Below are 23,214 nucleotides of genomic sequence, written 5' to 3' on the forward strand. Positions count from 1 at the left end.
AGCTAACACCTGTCAATATTTCCCTTTTCAGGGGTGTCTTCGGATGAGACCTGCCTATCACGCGCGTAAAACAAAATGATCCATTAACATGTGATTAATTGAATATTAACTATAAATCACTTAAAATTGATCAATATAAATTTTGAAAATATTTTTTCTATATATATTTATTAAAAAAATACCGTTTGGCAGATTAAAAAACGTGCGTATGGAAAAACAATTGAGTACAGGTTAGAAAAGGGGAGTCCCGAACGGTGTACGTTGCACCGCACACGCGACGCACGCGCCTCGGTTAGGTAGGCAGCTCGACCAGACCAGACCAGAGCGGGTCGTCGTCCGTCGCTCACGGCAGCCGCAGCGACCGACACGGTCGGGACTGTGAAAAGGGCTTTACACACCACACCACCAGGGTCCAGGGGTATCGCATCCTCGTATCGTACGTGTTGCTCCCTTCGTCGATAGCACCAACACAACGCATTTGCTTCAAACACATGTCGGTATCGTCAGTACGTCGTCGTCGCCGCATCGGCCATTCGGCCCAATTAGCCGGAGTCGATCGATTCGATCGCCCCCTGTCAAATCGCAGCCAGCTTACGAGCTCACCTAATACTCCTATCTATCTACCCGTACTTAATTAGCCAACTCATCTAGCTTAATCATTTTCTCTTCGTAGGCCAAAGCACGGTAGAAGATGTGGAGGAGGAATAATTTGGCATCTTCTTGTTGTGATTTGTGAATCGAGTGATGTAAGATAGCAAGGGTCTGTTTAGGAGAGTTTATGATTCTGAGAAACAGCTGGTTGGTAGTCAGTTCGTGAGAATCTGGAAAAGCTAGGTTTCTAACTTCTGTCTTCTAATTTATATTTAAAATTCTATATCTAGAGTTTTTAGAATCTGAATCAAGAGTTGGACTGTTTGAAGAAGTTTCTGGTCCTAAAGAAGCTGCAGCGATTAAAATCTCTCCGAACAGGATCAAAGAGAGAGAGAAGGGAAGAGAGGGAGAGGCATGGCAAACGGCATGGGATGTTGGGGCGCGGCGGAACAGGGCGTCGCGCGAGGCAGAAAAAATAATGCGGCGTCCAGGCTGGGCGGCTACAGGATGAACAGGTCGCGCGTGTGATGTGCTCTCTCTCTCTCTCGCGTGTCGATCGCCAGTGGACGGATCGATCTGTGCTGCAAGCTGCTGGTGCAGATGCAGGTGCCCCAGCTCAGATGCCAGGCTAGGCCGCAGCTGCGCGAGAGAGAGGCCACCATTATTTTTTATCTCCATTTTTAATGCCCATTTGCCGGATCTCCGAACTCACCTCACCTCACCTCTTTGGATTCCAAGCCTGTCCAGCGTGTTAGTTAGGTTTTTTAAATATTTTTTTTGTTGCTGTGTGTGCTTTGCTTTATCTTACACACGGATGAAAATGGGTAGTGAAAATCTTCTGATTGATCAAGGATCGTTTCGTAAAAGATATACCATTTCCATTTTCTAACATTATAAAAGTTTGGTTATTCTAATTTCTATCATGCGTCGTATTATAATCACCACTAAATAGTTATTAATTATTATAATCACCACTAAATAGTTAAATTAATAGTAAATGTATACATTATAAACTGACCAAGAATCATTTTCGTAAAAATTGGATTGTTTTCGTCCCTAATTTTATGGATTTTTTTTTTATTTTGTTAATTAAGGTGGATCCCTGACGGTTGGATCAGCGTGTGTTTCGGAGATGGGTGTAGTCGAGATTGAGCCCGTAAGGGCAGGTGGTACAGTGTGTTGTCACAGTAGCGTACGTTTGTTGCTTAGTACTTCCTCCATTCCATCATTTGTACTACTTTTCATTTGTCCCAAAATAAATTTAATTTTATAGTAATCATTATATCGAAGCTTGTAAAATTAGGAAACGGTTGTACTATAAAAAGATAAAGTGAGAAATAATTGTATTGAGATTTAATAAAGTAGAGATATTTTAGTTTTCTTATTTTTATTGGCATGTGTAAAATTGATAAAAAATAAACTTATTTTAAAACGAAAATAGTACCACTAGCGTGAGTTGCTGGTGAATCCGTGACAGTGCCGAACTGGCTGTTTTCCACTCGGCGCGAGTTCAGACGATCGGATAACTATACTTTCATGTTGATGAGGTGACATCTTCTTGTACAGAGTCAAATAAAGAAGACATCGTCATCATGATGCTCTCGTAGAGTCAAGAGAAACCTAACATTTCTCAGAAAAGAAAAAGGGGGAAAAATCCTAAGAATGTGTGATATTAGCCGAAGGCCCAGAGAAATCGGCCCAAACTTTGGAAATAGTCAAGGGGCCCAAAAAGGGAAGCGTATGGCGTACGGTTCCTGTCTGAAAACAAAGCCCGTCTGTTGAAAATGTGAAGGCCCATGAGATATGGCCCATATATTGGCCCGTCATCTTGCCTATAATGTTCCCACGACAGTGAGTCCAAAACATACTTGCACTTCATCACGCGTTCCATTTTCAGTTTTTTTTTCTTTCCATCGGATGTCTCCGAACTCCGAAGAGACTCAGGTTTTGACTCCAAATATGATACGCGCGCATGTGGCTTTTGTTTGGATTTTTTGCGCATGTTTTTCGTTTGAGATACCACGAGTTTGGTCCTGTTTGGACTGTCGACGGAGAAGGTTATTCCACACTTATTCTAATTGTCACATCTCGTTCTAAGTCGGTCTTTTATGGGACGGAATAAGTATCTTTTCAGAATTGAGTTGCTTCCCTGTAGATTTTTTGTCGTGTTCCAAAATAGCACAATGCCACAAATTCAAAGGTACCCACCATTTTCAGACGAGAGGAGAGCAACTGTAGTGATTAGTGCTACTATTATCACGTAACACATGCATAACCCCATAGTATATCCGTATATATGCAGCTATGCTTGACCGATTGACCCTGCAGCCTCCGCTGCGTCCGACCAGTTCCCCCATCGCCAGCCACAGCCCACTCTCATATATGATTCCAATGTGACCGACCGCTTGTTGCCACATCAACCAGCACCAATTAAAGCTGCATCCACACGTACGGACTTCAGATTTGAGAGTCATTCGATGGCGATGGGATTGAAACTGCACGAATTACGGCCAGTCTCGATCGCTCAGCTTGAGCTAGCTAAGCTATGGTACGGGGCACTTCTAAGGGCCCGTTTAGTTCCAAAAAGTTTTTCCCAAAAACATTATATTGAATCTTTAGACACATGCATAGAGTATTAAATATAAATAAAAAGAAAATCTAATTGCACAGTTATAGGGGAAATAACGAGACGAATCTTTTGAGCCTAATTAGTCCGTGATTAGCCATAAGTGCTACAGTAACCCACATGTGCTAATGATGGCTTAATTAGGCTCAAAAGATTCGTCTCGCGGTTTCCCGACGAGTTCTGAAATTAGTTTTTTCATTCGTGTCCGAAAACCCCTTCCGACATCCGATCAAACGTCCGATGTGACACCCAAAATTTTTTTTTCCCTAACTAAATACACCCTAACTTGTGAACGACGAGCCGGTGAATTGACTGACCAGAGGCCTCGAGTAATAGTAGTAGCTAGCTACTTCCTCCGTCCAAAAAAAAACCAAACTTAACATGGTTGGGACATTACTTAGGACAACGAATCTAGATATGCTTTGATCTTTTTCCTATTTTAAACTTTTAAGTCTGACTAAATTTACATAAAAAAATTACCAATATCTATACCACCAAATTAGTTTTGTTAAATATAACATTGAATATAATTTGATAGTATGTTTCTTTCGAAATGCTACTGTCCTTTTCTTTTATAAACATGGTCCAATTTAAAGAAATTTTACTTAAAAAATAAAAACATATTATAATATGAAGAAGGAAGTACAACTAATTTGAGATACTTCGCATCTAAGGCTGTGATCGGGAACCCCTCCTCCCCGGCACGCAAAACAAAGCACCTATTATTGTATGATTAATTAAGTGTTTGCTATTTTTTTTTCAAAAATAGATCAATATGATTTTTTAAGCAACTTTCGTATAGAATTTTTTTTTACAAAAAATGTATCGTTTAGCAGTTTGAAAAGCGTGCGCGCGGAAAACGAGGGAGTAAGGTTGGGAAAGGGAGGTAACGAACGGAGCCTAAGTTTAGTGCTTTGATTGGAGCCACTATTGAACTACTCCCTTCATTTCAAAATATATGACGCCGTTTACTTTGCGCATAACATTTGACCATTCGTCTTATTAAAAAATATATGTAAATGCCATTTATCTTTTTGTGACTTGCTTTTATCATCAAATAGTATACTTTTACATATTTATATTTTAAATTTTTAAATAAGATGAATGGTCAAACATTACGTGAGAAAATCAACGACGTCATATATTTTAAAATAGAGGTAGTTTATGACCTACCCTGTCAGCCACCCAGCCGACTCAATGCCAACTTGATATATATCCGGTCCGGCGAAAACACAATGCAAAAAGAAAGAAGAAGACAAAGAGAGAGAGAGAGAGCCACTGGAGGTCAGGTCCAACCAACGCCCTCTTGCTTCCCCCACACGTCGCAGCCGGAGAACCCGACAGCGACGGCAAGCGCGCGGGCGCGAGGACGGACGGCGAAGCCCAGAAACCCCCCGGATCGAGCTCTCTCTCCGCCCACACCGCGTCGCGTACTTTTCGGCCTCGTGCAACACAATTACTCCGTCACGAGCCGCGTCACCCAGCCACACGTCACGCGTGGCTCCCGCCACGCCCCGCCCCGCCACACCGGCCGCGTACGCGCGCGCGCGGGCGTCGCTTTCCCCTCCCGTCCTTTTATTTTTGTTTTGCAAAACTGGTCAATCAAACATCCCGCGCGCTTGGGTTTTCTTTACCAGTAGGATTCTCGCCACGCCACACGCTGCGTCTGCGTGAGTGCGTGCGTGCGTGCGCGTCGCGGAGGGGCACGAGACGCGCTGACCACCACCACGCGGCCGGCGAAACGTAAAACGCACCCCCGGCCCAAACATGGAATGGAATCATCTAGAATTCCGTGTCCTTAATTCCACCCCCGTCAACACAACACGGGTGTGCGACAGTGTGAGCGTCTGCACGGCAAATTGGGCAGTTGGCAAGCCGTTTCTAAACTAAAAACACGAATATTAAAAAATAAGCAAATATCAAATAAATAAAAAGGGTGAGACTTCGAACTCAGACTAGCTAACTCACCATCTTGTAGAGCTAGCCAGAAGATCTCTTGGCAAGCCATTTCTATGGGGTTGTTTCGTACATATACCAAGGAAAATAAAGATATATTAAAAAAAATCAAAAATCATAGAAATACGACTGTAAAATACTCCCTCCGTCCTATAATATAAGAGACTTTAGATGTATGTGACATATCTAGTACTTTCAATGAATCTGGACAAGCCGTCCAAATTTATTGTACTATAATGTGTCATATCTACCCAAAATTATATTATAGGACAAAGAGAGTGGTAAGTATATACAGTGATGTGTATGTTTGGAACGGAGGAATTTTAATTAGAAGATGTATCAATTACTCCATAGCACTAATCACTTTCCAGTCATACATTATCATGAGGCAAGAGGCAACAACCAGCCTCATCATTAACTGCTCGTTCCTGCCCAGAGGAAAGGAAAACATGAGGTTGGACCGGACGTTTTTATTTCCTGTGTTTTTGCTTCAATTCCTATGAACCAAACATATATATAGCTACGATAGCTTTCCATAGAAGGAACTGCCCTCTATAAAAAAAATTCAATCCTATCTATAAATCGACATATGCGTACGTGTACATGTTCGTAGCTAGTACCTTTTAAAACTCCTTGGAAAATCTTATGATCCGAACGGCCCTAATGGAGGAATTGATTTGAGTTCCTAAACAATACTACTTCTACTCCTACATGGGCCACCCCCCATGGTCCATGGATCTGACCATTATTTGTACGTACTTGGAATAATGCTGCAAAAGAAACGTGAAACTTGCCTGCTGTACGTATAGATCTGCAGTACGTTGCATATTTGGAAGAGATACCTGTTTTTGCTTGTGCCATATCTTCTACACTACTGCTCCCCAGTTATGGATCAGCCATTCATGGCCACCACCATTAACATGTTGCTAATTTGGACATAGGAGGAGATTGTAAATATGTGAACACGTTCGAGAGGAAAAAAAAAATAATGGCAGCTTGTGATGCATTGAGTTTGTGCTCCAAGTTAAGTAATTACTGATGCACGAGATATGTTACTATTACTGCTGCTCCGTTATTTACTTATTTTGGGATCAGAGCCTTATCTACGTTATTATACTCCTGCTTTGGAAGATATACTATATTTTTTTAGATATATTTTAATGCTTCTAAAGATGTGAACATGTTTGAGAAAAAAAGAATATGGAAACTAGCTGTGTGCATTGAGTTGATGCCCGAAGTTAATTATACCGATCCACGAGATATGGTACTACTTAATACTGCTTCTCTAAAGATAATCAGGTTTGGCTCATATGTAAACCAGATAGAAACATTAGAAGTCCATTACTATTTCTTATCTAAACCAGCTAGAAATATTGAAAGTCTACTACTGTTTCGTATCAAAATTTTGCTGTAGCGAAAGAAGTTCATTGTGGTGTTAGGGTTGTCTATTGGATCACCTAGGTTTAGATCTAGTCGGGTGGTTCTATTTGCGATGGATGATTGAACAACAATAGAGAATAAGGGAAAGGGTTTAGGGATGTGACCGGTTGACGCGTTGGATGAAGAGGAAGTCCCAGCCATCGTCGTTGTCGTCGCTCTGCTTGACGTGGGCGGCGGCGGCGATGGCGGTCGTGACGGCGACGGTGCTGCGCGGCAGTGGTGGTCGTAGGGGATCCCGGCGAGGTCGTGGCGCGGCGGTGGAGTCTTCCCGTCACTGGCTGCGCCCCCTCGATCGGTTAGGGTTTATGGGGTGGAGTGGCGGCGGCATGCGACGAACCTCGTTCCTTGTGTCGTTATGCCGTCCCGTCCTCCACCCCTCTTTATATGGCACAGTGTGACGGGGGCCCACCAGCCATTGGGCTGGGCGCCCCCGATCAGGGCGCGGGTCAAGGCCCCCTTGAGCCGTTGGGCTCAAGGGGAGGGAGATCCATCTAACATTCTCCCCCTTGATCTCACTATTTCCTTTAGCTTTTTCTATTCCATCACAGATTTACATATAGAGCATGTTTCATCGTCACGGTTAATTACCGATGGATTCGACAGCCACTATACACATCTCTATTCAGAAACAGATACTTTAACTTTTGGGCCCTATAGTCCAGGATTCATAAGGCTTCCCTTAAAACCCATGCATGCTACATGTTCCTTGAACATGTTGGGAGGTAGGCCTTTCATGAGCGGATCCGCGAGCATCCTTTCTGTTCTTATGTGCTCGAGACTGATTGTTTGATCCCGGACTTTGTCTTTCACAACATAGTACTTTATGTCAATGTGTTTGGCAGCACCACTTGACTAATTGTTGTGAGAGTACATTACTGTGGGTTCTTTATCGCAGTATAACTTTAGTGGTTTCTCAATACTATCAACCACCTTTAAAACCGGGTATGAACTTCATTAGCCAGTTCACCTGCCCCGTAGCCTCATGGCATGCTATAAACTCGGCATACATGGTAGACCCTGCAGTGGTAGTCTGTTTTGAGCTTTTCCATGAAATAGCTCCTACTGCCAGGGTAAACATGTATCCCGATGTTAACTTTATATTATCTTTTGCAAAGTCAGAATCCGAATACCCCACTATCTGGAGCGATTCTGCTTTTCTGTAAGACATCATGAGGCCTTTTGTTCCTTGCAATCACGCAAGACTTTCTATACCAATTTCCAGTGCTCTAGGCCTGGATTACTTTTGAAATCTGCCAAATAACCCGGTAACAAATGCCAAGTCAGGTCGTGTGCACACTTGCGCGTACTGTAGGCTTCCTACAGCTGACGCATATGGCTTTGTTTTCATTTTATTGAGCTCATACTGATTTCTGGGACATTGCGATGCCCCATACTTTTCGCCTTTGACTATAGGAGCAGGTGTAGCACTGCATCTGTACATATTGAATTTCTTCAACACCTTTTCTATATATATGCCTTTTGAGAAAATCCCAATGCATACTTTGTTCTATTTCGGTGAATCTCTATGCCCAAAACATATGAAGCCTCACCGAGGTCTTTCATGTCAAAGTTTGAGGACAAGAATTTCTTTATTTCCTGCAGTAGATTGACATCACTACTAGCCAGTAGAACGTCATCTACATACAGAATTAGGAAAATGAGTCTCCCATTCTTAACTTTGAATCAATACAGTTGTCCTCTACATTCTCTTGAAAACCCAAATTTCTTTATTGTTCCATCAAACTTCAAGTAGCATTGTCTCGAAGCTTTGCTTTAACCCATAAATGGATCTCTTTATACGGCATCCCATATTTTTGTTTCCTTTCATGACAAAACCTTTCGGTTGCGCCATGTATACTTTTTCCTCCAAATCTCCATTTAGAAATGTCGTTTTTACATCCATGTGATGTAATTCCAAATCATAATGTGCCACTAGTGCCATTATAATCCTAAAGGAATCTTTACAAGAGACTGGAGAAAATGTCTCATTGTAATCTCTTCTCTTTGCGTGAAAACTTTTGCCACGAGTCGCACTTTAAACTTTTCTATATTCCCTCTAGAGTCATATTTGGTTTTGTAGACCCATTTACAGCCTACTGTTTTGGCTCCTTTAGGAATTTCTTCTAAATCCCAGACATCATTTAATTTCATTGATTTCATTTTATCTTTCATGGCTTCTCATGGCCTCTTCATATGAGATGGGATCATCCTCCATATGCGATTCTTTCAGGCCTTCTAGGGGCCTCCTATTCTGGCACATTATCTGTTTGAGGCTGTTTCATCTCCTCCTCTGATGTGGCAATAATCTCTGTTGAATCCTGTAGAACAGGTTCCTCACTTTCATTCATTGTTGCCACAGGAGAGATAACAACAGGTGTTGGTACCGCAACGGCATGCATTGCTGGCACAACATTAGCAGGTAGAGAGAAGAAAGGTTCCTGAGTCGACGGAGCGGGTACAGACACCCGCCTCTCCTCAAGATCAATTTCTCGAATTACCGAGCTCCCCCTAATCATTTCGTCTTCCAAGAAGATGACGTGTCCCGTTTCTACAAACTTTGTATAACTGTTTGGACAGTAGAAACGATGACCCTTTGATCTTTTAGAATAGCCAATAAAATGGCAGCTTACTGTTTTGGGTTAAATACTTTATCCTTTGCAGGACTCCCCCACACACGGAGGATCCATAGCTCATACGGTGTTTTGGGCACCGATGCATTCTATGCATTGTATGCATTGTTCTAAAACTGAGAACTCCAATGGAGGAAGAATTACATTCTTAACCAGTCTCTCAATTCTCCCCCTCGAAATATGGCCTAAACAACAGTGCCATAATTTCGATGAGACATCAGGAGTTCGCTTTCTTTTCTTTTGTCAACGAGGACACAACATTCACATTCTCAGAAAGAGATAACAAATAAAACTGATCTTGCAACATAAGACCAATACATTCATTATTATACCATAGTTCACATTTGCCATTTCCAAAATGGCAATCATATCTATCAAAATCCAATTTGGATACACTTATTATCAAGTTTCTTTGCAAAGAAGGGACATAAAAACGTCTGGAAGTAAAAGTGTGAAGCCATTCGCGAGTTCTAGGCGAAGATCTCCAACAGCCTCAACTTTTGCTTCAACTCCATTGGCAACTCTAATGGATCTTTCACTTCTTTGCATAGTCCTCATTGAACGGAATCCCTTTAAACAATTACACACATGAATAGTTGCTCCAGAATCAATCCACCATGTGGATCTAGAATAACCAATCATAATGAGATTCTTTACAAATGTAATAATGTTCTCACCTTTCTTTGCCATGATCACTGTCAGGAAGTCAGGATGATCTTTCTTGGAATGTCTTTTCTTGCAATGTAGACACTGATCTTGTCTCAACTGTAAACTGTTGCTTCTGAGGCAGATGCTGAGGCTGTTTTTCTTTTGAGGAGGGTGACCTGTGGCTCTTTTCCTTGTTATCTTTGACAAGGTTAATGGAGTCACCATTGGTCTCTTTGTGTCTTTCCTCCTCTTGCACACAATTAGAGATGAGCTCTTCAATATTCCAATTCTCTGTACTTATTTTGTAGTTGACAACAAGGTTGTCAAAGTTCTTTGGCAATGAGGACAAAACCAGATGGACCAGAAAGTCATCTGAGATGCCCAAATCTTTTTGCTTCAATTTGGAAGCCATATTGCTCATCCTAAGAATGTGGTCTTTTACACCACCTCCATGGTACCTCTCTGTAACAAGCTGCTTTATCAGCTGTGTCGCATAAAACTTTGAAGAACCACTAAACTGGCTCTTTATACTTTCGAGGTACTTAGAGACAGTGTCATACTCTGGGATTGAGCCCAATATGGTTGGCTCAATCGTGTTCTTTACCGCAGCCAAACAATTCTTGTTGGCTGAAGACCATTTCGCATGCTCAATGTCATACGACATGATGAGGGAAGCATTGTCCCTCTCTCTCTTTTGCCATTCAGCATCTGACTCTTTTTCACCTCTGAAAATTTCAGCAGGTTCTATAGGACATGGGGTAGTCAACACCCAGTCCACCTCTCCCAAGATAAAAGCAAGGTCGAGTTCTCTTTTCCATTCTTCGTAGTTATCTCCTTTCAGGGTCGGAATATCTTTAATGTAACCCATCAAGGAGTAGCCATCTGAGATAATCATGTATTGTGAGAACAAAATTAACATTAAAATTATTATGTATTAAGTCTACATCACCGTTGGGCAGAAAATAGACATAACACATAAAGCCATAACTATAACATTGCAATTATCAACGTTGGTCAGAAAAATTACAACATCATAGCACATAATTAATGTTCCTAAAATTAAAATCTCCCGTTGGTTCGAAATTTAATTTTAGAAACACTAATTTTCATCAATTTCATCTATTTGCAGCGGAAGATCTATATACAATTCATATAAATTGTAACAAAACTCTGTTGTTTACGCTCTGTAAAATTCTCCCGTTGGTTCAAATTTAAACAGAGATAAAACATGTAAAACAATTCAAAATTCTATTGTAATTTGCATGAAAAATACAAAATACATGTTCAGAAGCATTTCTCACATTTATCTATTCTCTAAACAATTTTCACGTTGGTTCAAATTGCTTAGAAATAAACACAATCATTAAACATATTGAAAATGCTTCCTTCGGCCGAGGGACTTTTATTAAACTTCCTTTCTTTTGATTCGGCCCCGAGGGACCTAAAATGAACTTTTTCGGCCTTTGCCAGTCGGCCCACGGCCGCCTTGCGCGCGGGCGGGCGCCCCCTCCCCTTTCGCCAGGCCGCAACCTGGGCCTGGGCCGGGAAAGTGGCTTGCCGTGCGCTCCCACATGGGCCGATTTCGGTCCGGCCGCCGTCGGCCGTCCGATCGCTAGGGTTTCGATCGGACGGTCGCGCGGGCGGATCGGGCAAACAAAACCGCCCCCGGCCGCCGGCGCCGAAAACCTAGCTCCTCTTCTCTTCTTTCTCTTGCGGTTGCACGGAGCGGCGTCGCCGTCGCCGAAACCCTAGCACAGCGCCGGCGGCGGCATGGCGACACGGCGGCGCCGTCGCACTCCCCTTCGCCGATGCGCGCACTCACTCAAGGGTGAGTGCGCCGCCGTCGAGCGGTTGTGCCGCGGCGCCCTCTCCTTTCTCTTGCGGGCGTGCGCCGTGCCGAGCGGCGTCGCCGACGCCGGCAGCCTTCGCGCCGCCGCGCCATGGCCGACGCCCTCGCGCCGCCACGCCCTCTATTCTTTTCTCTTCTCCCCCCCCCACCGTCTCACCCCTCCACGCGAGTGAAGAGTGAGAGACCGGCGACGACGGAGATGGTGGCGCCGCCGCGGGCCCCCTCGCCGGCGCGCGCGTGCACCCGCGGGTGCGCACGCGGCTGTCGAGTGGCTCCTCGGCGGTGCCTCTTTGCCCCTCTCCCCCTCCGTGGCCGGCGTCAACGACGGCCGGCGACGAGGTAAGATTAGGGTTAGGGTTTCGATCTTTTCGATCCGTTGGATCGTTTGCTTTTCTTTGCCTTTCTTTTGGATTTCTTTCCCCAACCAATCTAAACTCTAGGGTGGCTCTGATACCATTGTTAGGGTTGTCTATTGGATCACCTAGGTTTAGATCTAGTCGGGTGGTTCTATTTGCGATGGATGATTGAACAACAATAGAGAATAAGGGAAAGGGTTTAGGGATGTGACCGGTTGACGCGTTGGATGAAGAGGAAGTCCCAGCCATCGTCGTTGTCGTCGCTCTGCTTGACGTGGGCGGCGGCGGCGATGGCGGTCGTGACGGCGACGGTGCTGCGCGGCAGTGGTGGTCGTAGGGGATCCCGGCGAGGTCGTGGCGCGGCGGTGGAGTCTTCCCGTCACTGGCTGCGCCCCCTCGATCGGTTAGGGTTTATGGGGTGGAGTGGCGGCGGCATGCGACGAACCTCGTTCCTTGTGTCGTTATGCCGTCCCGTCCTCCACCCCTCTTTATATGGCACAGTGTGACGGGGGCCCACCAGCCATTGGGCTGGGCGCCCCCGATCAGGGCGCGGGTCAAGGCCCCCTTGAGCCGTTGGGCTCAAGGGGAGGGAGATCCATCTAACATGTGGCATTATCTTCCATGCATTAATCTGGGGATAACGTGTTATGTATCCTGATTTTCTATCCCGAAACATATAAACGTGTCAAATGTCGCATTAATTTGTTCAAAAAAGGACAAAATTTCCTTTCTTTCAAAAAAAGAAAAAGAAAAATTGCTACTCCAGTTTTCTACATTTTCAGATATATGTGTTGCTATGCTAGAACCCCAGCATTTCACATCTGTATAGCGTGCTCTAGAGACAAGTTGAATCTGTGGTTATACAAAGTTCTTCAGTCAACAATGATCAGTAGTACATAATTTTGTCATGGTACAAAATAACAATACTGATATTGTTTAACTCGACGCAGGACACCACCTCCTTATATTTTGGAAATTAACTATCAAACTCTACTTATAAGTCATTCGATCTCCGCTCACCATCCGTGCACCTGATTATTATAAAATATTAAATACGGAACATGTTTGAATCCACGATAATGTATATAGCTTAAACCATAATAAGTAATTGCGCACTAGGCCCCAATCCCCCCTCCCTGCGCCATACCATATTTAATGCATTCCTGTCGTGCTCATTACGTAATCTCGCACCCACGCAAAAAGAATATGCAAATGCGTGGGAGGATTTTTACTACAAACCCATGCATCGTCAACGAGAAGGGGCGCGCGCGCCACCACGTAGATTATCAGAAACAACCACGTATACTTCAACTTTATTATAAAAAAAACATACATATAGCGAAATGCCAAGGTACGTAGCAGCAGATTGTGGCCGTAGCAACGTAGCTCAAACGTTGGTCAATCCATGTGCAATTACATTACCTAGTAAAATAAAAGGTAAAAAAAATGCCAATCCCAAACGGCACAGGCGCACAGCATTTGAATATTACGGTTTAGAATAATCCCCAACACGGCTCATCCCAACCCGTACGGAACAGCTTGACAACAGCAGAGTACGCGCCACTCGTGTGTACAACCCCCGGGTGACCCAAGCCACGCACGCCAACGACGACAGCGCCACCTGTCACAGAAGAATCTCCCTACCCCCTGTCACTGCCATGTGGGCCCATGACGCGCGGCCACCACCAAACCACCACCATCCCGACCAATCAAACGGAGACGAGGCGACGGCGACGACAGCGACAGCGCCGTGGCAGTATACTCCTTGCCAGTAGAAGCATCCGAGACGTGACGTCACGTCACCCCGCCTTTACTCGCTTTCTCCGTTCTCCCTAGCCGCGTGAGCCGCGGTTTGCATCTCATCTTCACTCGCTTGCTCTCTCTTCCACCCGCTTTCCTCTTCCTCCTCGCCGCGCTTCCGCGTGGGCCCCCATCCCCGTTACCTATATATACCCCCCCCCTTCTCACCGTCTCCTTCCTCCCTCCAAGTCCAAGTGACCAACCATCATCAATCATCGCTAAGCCCACCTCGGAGATCTCGAGTTCGATCGTCGTCGTCGTAGCTGTAGAGGTAGTTAATTATCTCGTTTTAGATGAGCTCACTGACGGCGGCGCAGTTCCGGTCGCTGTTTGAGATGGCAGGAGGGGAGGATATCTCGTTTCTGTTTGGTGATGATGAGGCGGCGGCGGTGGCGGCGCCGGTGGAGTTGCAGGGGAAGAGGGGGTGGGAGGAGGTGGATCAAGGGGAGGGGTCTGGGGCGGTGGCGGCGAAGAGGCAGCGGTCGCCGACGAGCTCGAGGGAGAATAGTAGCGGGAGTAATGAGGGTGGGCAGGAGGAGGTGTCTGAGGCGGCGGCGGCCATGGCGGCGGCGGTGGGGAGGGGTGGGGGGAGGAGGCTGTGGGTGAAGGAGAGGGACTCGGAGTGGTGGGACATGGTGAGTAGCCCGGATTACCCGGACTCGGAGTTCAGGAAGGCGTTCCGCATGTCCAAGGCCACGTTCGAGGTGGTCTGCGACGAGCTCGCCGCCGCCGTCGCCAAGGAGGACACCATGCTCCGCGCCGCCATCCCGGTGCGCAAGCGCGTCGCCGTCTGCGTCTGGCGCCTCGCCACGGGGGAGCCCCTGAGGCTGGTGTCCAAGCGCTTCGGCCTCGGGATCTCCACCTGCCACAAGCTCGTGCTCGAGGTCTGCGCCGCGCTCAAGGCCATGGTGATGCCCAAGGTGGTGCGCTGGCCCGAGGCCGGCGACGCGGCGGCCATCGCCGCGCACTTCGAGGCCATCTCCGGGATCTCCGGCGTCGTCGGCGCGATCTACACCACCCACATCCCCATCATCGCGCCCAAGTCCAACGTCGCCTCCTACTACAACCGCCGCCACACGGAGCGCAACCAGAAGACCTCCTACTCCATGACCGTCCAGTGCGTCGTCGACTCCACCGGCGCCTTCACCGACGTCTGCATCGGCTGGCCGGGGTCCAACTCCGACGAGGAGGTGCTCGAGAAGTCGGCGCTGTACCTGCACCGCGGCGTTCCCGGCCTGATCCAGGGCCAGTGGGTGGTCGGCGGCGGGAGCTTCCCGCTCATGGACTGGATGCTCGTGCCCTACACCCACCAGAACCTGACGTGGGCGCAGCACATGCTCAACGAGAAGGTCGCCGCCGTGCGCGGCGTGGCGCGCGACGCGTTCGAGCGCCTCAAGCGCCGGTGGGGCTGCCTCCAGAAGCGCACCGAGGTGAAGCTGCTCGACCTCCCCACCGTGCTCGGCGCCTGCTGCGTCCTCCACAACATCTGCGAGCGCAGCGGCGACGCCGTCGTCGACGCCGACGACTGCGCCTTCGACCTCTTCGACGACGACATGGTCGCCGAGAACGCCGTCCGCTCCTCCGCCGCCGCGCAGGCCCGCGACGCCATCGCCCACAACCTCCTCCACAGCGGCGGCGGCGCATCCTTCTTCTGATCAAGCATCATCGCCGTTCTTGGTCCGATCAACAGCGATACCAAACAAACCAACAAAAATAAAAAAGAAAAACAAGATTCAGTTTTTAGGTGTATAGGAGGAGCTTCTCCATTTTTTGTCGGAAATGGAGCAGTGAACAGTTTTTCGCTTTATCGTCAGGAGGGACAGGAAAGTTCAGAGTCCTAGTAGTCTCAAAGTAACATTAGTTTCTTGGTTGGATTTTCGATTGATTTGGTTCTTTTAGATCTTGAGAGATTGTTTTTCATGGGGTTGTAATTAATTGCCTGCATAATCTTGTATCCCCCAGATTATCAATTAATCAAACCTGAAAAAGAAAATCATTTTTTTGCCAACCAAATGTATCAGAATATCTTTCACTCTTTCTGCGTGGGCTCGTGCTTGGATCGATTGTGCTGTTGTCTGACGGATATCTTTGAATTGACCAAAGTCAGAGCAAGAATAATCATCCATCTCCTTCTTTGTTTAATGAGAAATCCTCAAGATGTATTAGGTGGCAGCGTGCCATTCATAGCCGTACTAATGACCTCTCTCTACCTGATAATTGGGGATGGATTATGAAAAGAAACAGATGGGGCATGCCCAGTCAATGTACAAGCTGGCAATGCTGGGATAACTAGCTTTACTATTTTACTGACCTTGAATAATTACAACGCAGATTACAACCACTAGTTTACTGCCTTGAATAATTACAGCCCACCTTGGATAAGGATGTGTTCACAGCTTGTTACCATTAGAGAATGGTAATTAATGGGGGATCTCTACGGTGATTACACACTGCTATTGTAGCTATGGTAATTAATATTATTTCTCTGTTGGTTGAAAATGGAAAGGAGGTATACACTTATATTACAGGAACCAGAAATTCGGGGCTCGAATCTGAAATTTGAAAAACGCAAAACCTGCTGGCACATATATGCTCTGGGCTGTTTAATTCAAGTATCCTACAACTGTTAACAGGTATTCCTTCCAGACGAAATTATTTAACGTTTCGGACAGTGAAAATGGCTTACACCTAGTAGTATTTAGCTGTCGGAAAAGTCAGATAAATTCAGGGAATAGAACAATTGAAGATTAATCGCAGGCCACCCTGATTTGCTGAATGTACAACCTGCTCTTTGCAATTTCAGTGTACCCTGTCAATTTCGTCTTCAACAAACTCGCAAACAAAAGCTATAATCAGAATTGGACTTGAAGATGTTACAATCATGGAGAAAAGAAACAGTGCAGCCAAGCATGTCTCTCATGTGACTAAAATCCATAGATGTGGATACACACGCTGTAAAGCCATGTGGATGCAATATGTTTGAGATCCTAAGAAATCCGTTGACCGGATTCTATAAGGTTGACCTCTTGAACACACACACAAACAAATACACAATGAGATTGTGTCACTGTCAGTCTGTCACTGATCACTGCTGATACTGAAGATCTCTCTTGAAGACTAGTACTCCACAGTAGTGGATTTCACTCGAGATTTCAGATCATGGTTTGGTTTGGTAGGGTTTGTGCACTGTTGAGATGAAAAGGAAAGCGTTTGCTCCCTGGAATTAGGCACTGGGAATGGCATGCCACGGCTGAGGAAACCGTGCCGACCAAGGTGTGTATGAACTCGCAATCAACTTTCAGTGTTCCCTTTTGGAAAAATGTTACACTGAAGAAGACGACGACTGGAAGACGGAATTATATATTAGTTAAAAATTCCATATCAATCCAAAAGGAGGCTACGTGTAAGTGTTGACGTTTATGCCAGGTGAAAAAGAAACGCGTTGACCCTACAGATTATTATCCAGCTAGTGGTCGGCGTCCTCTGTGACTCTGTGTTGGCGAGAGTTGGTGTCTGGAATTGGGCTTGGTGAGCTTTGGAATTTTGGGCCGGCCTTGTAATGCCAGTCCAGGTGTTGTGCAGCGAGCACGGGACATCAAAAAATTTGTTACTGGGCCATTTTAAACGAAAGATAAAGTCCAGTTTGAACCCCTCTGGATGCATCTGGTTCATATCCTCAATTCATCTCCTACCGGTAGATGAATAGTTGAGGGATTATCGATGGACATTTTCCATAATATAGTACTGGAAGAGGCCCAATCCTAACGCTAACTTTAATAGGCCTCCAGTCCATCAAGGCCCATAATCTCTCTCTACAAGTAGAAGAGAGTATTTTCCTATTTTCGGCGATTTCGAGTGCAATCAGCCAAAGTAAAACGAACCCTAGGTTTGCTTTCCCCTCTCCTCTCGTGCGCGCCTTCGTCGTCGTCGTCGTCGGCGGCGGCGGCATGGCGGACGACGGAGACGGCGACTGCGTGAACCTGGAGCCTTTCTTCTACGACGAGGCAGCGACCGTGGCCGAGGCGGCGGCGGCGGCGGAGAGGCGGGAGCGGGAGGAGCAGGAGAAGGCGCGGGAGGCGGCGGCGAACGCCAGGAGATGGGCGGCGCACAACGCCGCCCTCGCCGGCATCCGCGAGTACGACCCCGCCGAGGAGACGTACATCTACACCCGCTACCACTACGCGGACCTGTCCGAGTTCGACCTCGACGAGGAGTCCCGCCTCCCTCCCATGCGCCACACCGCCGCCACCTACGCCCCGCCGGCGCGAGCCCTCCACTTCCTCTGCGATATGATCAACGTCCTCGCCGTCCGCATCATCCTCCCCTCCTCCGATCGCTCTGATGGTGGTGGTGTCGGCTTCCCCATCAGCGTCTACGGTTCTGTCATCGCCAGAGACCAGCTTGATTACAAATGTGTACATCTCTTCCGCCGCTGCAGAGACGATCCTCAGCTAATCACCTCAGAGGTACGGTACTTAGCTTGTTAATTCATCCATTCATAAATTAATCGCATAGTGTACAACACAGCATCAATCAGTATGATAATTTTAATTTGAGAAAATTTCACATGCGACAAATTTGTCGCAAAACTATATATTTAACTCGATGTATCACAAAACTATAGATTTAACATCAAATTTATCACAAAACTACACATTTAAAGTGGCGCTTCACAAAATTATATATTTAGAACCAATTTAGTCACAAAACCACAATGTTTATAGCTTCAACGTAACAATGGTGCTAGGGATTTAAACTCTAGAATACGTAGTTTTATAATAACTTCAATATTAAATATGTAGTTTTATGATACTTGGTCTTGTATCTATAGTTTTATAATACGATGACTTAAATCTGTAGTTTTGTGAAACTTACTCTTTTAATTAATTATAGGATGAACTGTCGTTGATATTGACTGGGCCTCATCGAGGACTTGTGCTGTATGACGCTCTGTACATTGAGGTCGATCTCAAGATGAAGGTGAAGGGTGATCAACAACAAGGCTGCAAGGACAAGCGACTCAGTAAAGGGCTGATAGTGTTGGATGGCGTACTGCTCTCAACAAACTTGAGCGACCATTTGCGTGCTGCGGTTAAAACCGCCACTCTTGATAGGAGAAGCACCATGCCCTGTGCCGTGCAGGTCACTTACGCGTATGTCACGCGTGCAGTGGAGGCCACCGTCTCCGTTGAGCTTCTGCATGATCAGGGAGGATGAGCTCATTTCTGTGGGGAGATCACTGCTTGCACCAGCACTATCCGAGATAGCATTGTGCTCCATGATAGCAGATTACTAGCAGATGATGGCATTGTGGCTGATGGATCTACTGTCCGGCTATTGCGCCGCGTGATTGGCGTCTGTTTGGATGAGGTGCTGATAGTGACAATTGTTGCTCAAGATGGTGACCTTGCAAAGGCAACTAACTACTGCAGACAAACCGTTGATTTTACACCTTGTGTCAATGGTGGAGACGAAGCTCGAGTTGTGGGTGGTGTCGGCAGTTTTCTTGTGAAGGTTATTTGGTCGTTAATGGACCCAGTTATTGACAAGTAGTTTGTTATCTTTATCATCACGAATGTAGGCTTTTAGTTGTGTACTGATTGTCTGCAATAGTTATGTACTGTTGAGAGGAAAAAGAAAACGTTTGCTCCCTGGAATTAGGCACTAGCAATAGCATGCCACGGCTGAGGAAACCGTGCCGGCCAAAGATGTGTACGAAACTACGAACTCGCAATCAACGTTTAGTGTTCCCTTTTGGAAAAATGTTACACTGAAGACGACGACTGGAAGGTGGAACTATATATTGGTTAAAAATTCCATATCATCCATATGGCACCATTTCCAGCGAAGCTGATGTGCTTAGTACTCCATGCACGACACGTCCATGAGAGTGGATTCTAATCCCCATAGGGATATCCGCTCATGTAATGCACATAGCTATCCCCTCATGTAATGCACATAGCTGTGAAAAAGTGTTAAATATGTGATCCGAATTTTGGGACCACAATATATTCGGATTAGTTATCTAATAGGACTCTACTTTATAGGATTAGTTTCCTATTAGGACTCCTAGATTTCTCCTATATATATTCTTTATAGGATTAGTTTCCTATTAGGACTCCTAGATTTCTCCTATATATATCCCTTGTAAGCCGCATGGGGAGGGTGCGACAGCCCAATGTATCCCCTGCGTTTGTATCCAATTCCTCTATAGTGATCATTGCCGGTCGGCGCCCGTGGTTTTTTTCCGCAAGGGTTTTTCCACGTAAAATTCGTGTTGCCATTGTGCATCTATTTTTATAACAAGTGGTATCAGAGCATTGGAAATCGATCTACTACCATCTCGGCTGCCGACGAGTTCGTCTGCTTGGAGATCCCATCTGCAAGTTTTAGCTGCCGGTACGCTCGTCGTAAGATCTGATCGGCAGTAGTAGGCGCGTGTCGTCGCGTCGTTCCATCTATCGCTGCCGTCAGATTGATTTGTTTGCCGAGATAAGATTAGCCGGTACGAAGCGGAGTCAGCCGTCGACTCCGATCGGGATTTGGTGCCGCCGTGCAGCGTGTTGGAGAAAAAGCAGCAATCCATCTACTTCAGCACGTTGATCAAGGAAAGAAAAATCAGCAGATGCACTCAGCCTTGTTACTGTTCACGTGAATTGAATTTCACGTTGGTTTTTTGCTGCGTGCACATGCCTCTTCGTACCAGGGATTCAATTCAATTGCGGTGCTTCGGTTCTGTTTGGGTGAATCAAATTCAGGTTCAATTTTGTGCTACATTCACAAGCCATGTTTACCAGGAGGTTGTATATGGAGATCAACTTCGTTTTATACACCCAGAGTGTTTCGCGTTTCTGCTAGGGTTTGACAAATTGTACCAGCAGATTCAGGACTTTATTCCCAAGGCGAGTTTGAAGTTTGATCTACTGCTTCTGGATTGAGATACAATATTCTCATTATGGCAAGTGAAGTTTTGCAGCGGGGTATTTACCTAGGAGGAGAAGTATGCTGGAAAAAAAAAGAGAAGCACATTCAAGTCGTCGAGAGGGAGCCTCGCTCCTGTCTAGATCACAAGGTGATCAAATTTTTCCGGCGAATTTTGCTACCATTGTACCCAACATACCATGAGGTTATCAGGGGATCTAAGTACTTCGTTTTGTGCACAAGAATTTTTCGCGTTTCTGTTTAGATTCCAGAAATTCATGCCAGCAGATTCAGGATTTTATTCCCATGGCGAGTTTGAAGTTTGTGCACCAGTTTCACGTCTCTGCTAGGTTCAGACAAGTTAATACTAGCAGATTCAGGATTTGTTCCCAATGGCGAGTTTGAAGTATGGTCTACCTCTTCTGGATCAAGGATGTTATGGATTATAGTCCAAGTGACTATTTGGCGCACATTGATCTTATCATCACGAGGTTGTTTAGAGATTGAAGATTTTTATGCTACAAGGGAAATTCGTCTCAAGGTGGAGATCGTTAAATATGTGATCCAAATTTTGGGCCCACAATATATTCGGATTAGTTATCTAATAGGACTCTACTTTATAGGATTAGTTTCCTATTAGGACTCCTAGATTACTCCTATATATATCCCTTGTAAGCCGCACGGGGAGGGTGCGACAGCCTAATGTATCCCCTGCGTTTGTATCCAATTCCTCTATAGTGATCATTGCCGGTCGACGCCCATGGTTTTTTCCCGCAAGGGTTTTTCCACGTAAAATTCGTGTCTCCGTTGTGCATATATTTTCATAACAAAAAGTCTAAAAAAAATTAACAATGTAGAGTATAGTAATATCTAATAGTCCATCAAAAATCAAGTTTAAATTCGACCTACACAGTGAGAAAAATAAGACAAATTAAAATGCGAATAGTATGCTACTATTTATACGTTGAATTTGTATGTTTATATTGTTGCGCCGCCGTCAGCACCAGTAGAGGCGGCGTCAGTGTCGCCTATGCTAACGATGACGATGTGGCCACCATCACCGCAGCGATCACCGCGGTGGCTAGAGCGCAATGCGGCAAAGCACACCTACCCATCTCGCAAGCACTGTGATTGTGTCTATGGGCTACCTCTTCTCTCGTTTTCTGTTGCGAAGCGACGAGATATGAATTATGAAGGGTAGGTGCGCGACGGGCGAAATATGTTCGTTCCTCGTGGGGAGTGAGAATGACACGTGGGCCCTATTATTTTTTATTTTTTTAAGTGATATGTCGGCTCATGGTTTTTATTATTTTCTAAATCAAATTGCCACGTAAACGCAACATCAATGCCACGTGGGATAAAGATTAGTTAAATTGGTCACGTAGGTTTCACTTCAGTCAAAACCGGAAACAATACCGCCGAGGGGTTCTCGTTTGCACTACTTTTGTAAGTTAGAGGATCCGTTCTATCTGGTTTTTCGGTTGAAGCAATAAAATCGGAATCGGTTTCAAGTTAAGGTATCTGAAAAGAACTTATTCTATTTTCTTTTGAGTTGATTTCTGAGCAATTATTAGGGCTGGCCTTTTTATGTCAGTCACCGGTCCGTGCGCCAATTCGTCCGGCCGGCCTCTGGGCCTCCGCTTGCAAATTGCAATCGCGCGCGACCATCTCCCATCTCTCCGTCGGCTACTCGGCTGCTGCTCCGCGCCCCCGCGACGCACCAACCGAGAGACCGCGCCGCAAACGCTACGCCTCGTGCACCTGTACGCGCGCGCGGGCGCGGCTGCCACACGTACGGGCGAGGAGGGAGCAATCGGATCACACCGTACCGCGCGTGTCGGCCTTGCTGTCGCTCTCGCTCTCGCCCTCGCCGCGGCGGATGCGCACTTGCGCGGTACGTACAAGCGCCGCGCGCGCGGCCGAACACGTACGTACACGCCGTAGGCTATACGTACAATACTACCTACCTGGCTGCTCCACCGCGAGACCGTACGTGCACGCTACGCCCAGTGCGCGGTGCGGCGTGCGTACGCGCGCGCGGGGGCAATTCAGCTGACCGCGCGTCGCGCGCGTTCCCCTGCGCGCACGGTCGCCGCTGCCACGCGCGCGCGACACGCTGCATTACAATTAAACCTGATCGATCGATTGATTACTTGATCGGATGAAGGATGAGTAGATCTATGACGATCGTGGCTGCTGCTGTTTGAGTTTAATCGATCTACTGCTCCAGAACACCCAGCCAGCAAAGCAACTATGCGCATCATTGGCATATATACATATGCTACAATTAATTAACTAAATCAACTCACCTGGACACGTACTACTACTACTTGAGAGTATTTGACCCGACTCTTCGACTTTGTGGCTGCAAGTTAGGGCCCTTTGAATGAAAGGATC

The 23,214-nt window shown here is 46.1% G+C and overlaps 3 protein-coding genes across 3 annotated transcripts; 2 read left to right on the forward strand and 1 right to left on the reverse strand.

The window, feature by feature from the left end:
- Positions 1–9,536: 9,536 nt before the first annotated feature.
- LOC107280580 (uncharacterized) lies at positions 9,537–12,556 on the reverse strand. Its single transcript, XM_066308900.1, has 3 exons — positions 12,309–12,556; positions 9,921–10,773; positions 9,537–9,813 (listed from the first exon to the last, which is right to left on the reverse strand). The coding sequence occupies exons 1-2, from the start codon at positions 12,343–12,345 to the stop codon at positions 9,950–9,952; spliced, it is 861 nt and encodes a 286-aa protein (XP_066164997.1). The 5' UTR covers positions 12,346–12,556; the 3' UTR covers positions 9,537–9,813; positions 9,921–9,949.
- A 1,526-nt stretch (positions 12,557–14,082) lies between these two features.
- Positions 14,083–15,904, forward strand: LOC4325662 (protein ANTAGONIST OF LIKE HETEROCHROMATIN PROTEIN 1). The gene has a single exon (XM_015766157.3). The coding sequence runs from the start codon at positions 14,190–14,192 to the stop codon at positions 15,549–15,551; it is 1,362 nt and encodes a 453-aa protein (XP_015621643.1). The 5' UTR covers positions 14,083–14,189; the 3' UTR covers positions 15,552–15,904.
- A 1,839-nt stretch (positions 15,905–17,743) lies between these two features.
- On the forward strand, positions 17,744–19,553 carry LOC4325663 (uncharacterized). Its single transcript, XM_015766169.3, has 2 exons — positions 17,744–18,362; positions 18,790–19,553. Exons 1-2 carry the CDS (start codon positions 17,844–17,846, stop codon positions 19,111–19,113), a joined length of 843 nt encoding a protein of 280 aa, XP_015621655.1. The 5' UTR covers positions 17,744–17,843; the 3' UTR covers positions 19,114–19,553.
- The last annotated feature ends 3,661 nt before the right edge of the window (positions 19,554–23,214 follow it).

The sequence above is a fragment of the Oryza sativa genome, chromosome 1 (genome assembly GCF_034140825.1).
Source record: "Oryza sativa Japonica Group chromosome 1, ASM3414082v1".
NCBI lineage: Eukaryota > Viridiplantae > Streptophyta > Magnoliopsida > Poales > Poaceae > Oryza > Oryza sativa.

Excerpts from the sequence above, each read along its gene's own strand:
- LOC4325662 (XM_015766157.3), top strand. The coding sequence starts at position 14,190 with ATGAGCTCACTGACGGCGGCGCAGTTCCGGTCGCTGTTTGAGATGGCA.
- LOC107280580 (XM_066308900.1), bottom strand. The coding sequence starts at position 12,345 with ATGGCTGGGACTTCCTCTTCATCCAACGCGTCAACCG. Across the intron at positions 10,774-12,308 it reads TTCATCCAACGCGTCAACCG|ATGGCTACTCCTTGATGGGT; the intron begins GTCACATCCCTA and ends TGATTATCTCAG.
- LOC4325663 (XM_015766169.3), top strand. The coding sequence starts at position 17,844 with ATGGCGGACGACGGAGACGGCGACTGCGTGAACCTGGAGCCTTTCTTC. Across the intron at positions 18,363-18,789 it reads CTCAGCTAATCACCTCAGAG|GATGAACTGTCGTTGATATT; the intron begins GTACGGTACTTA and ends AATTAATTATAG.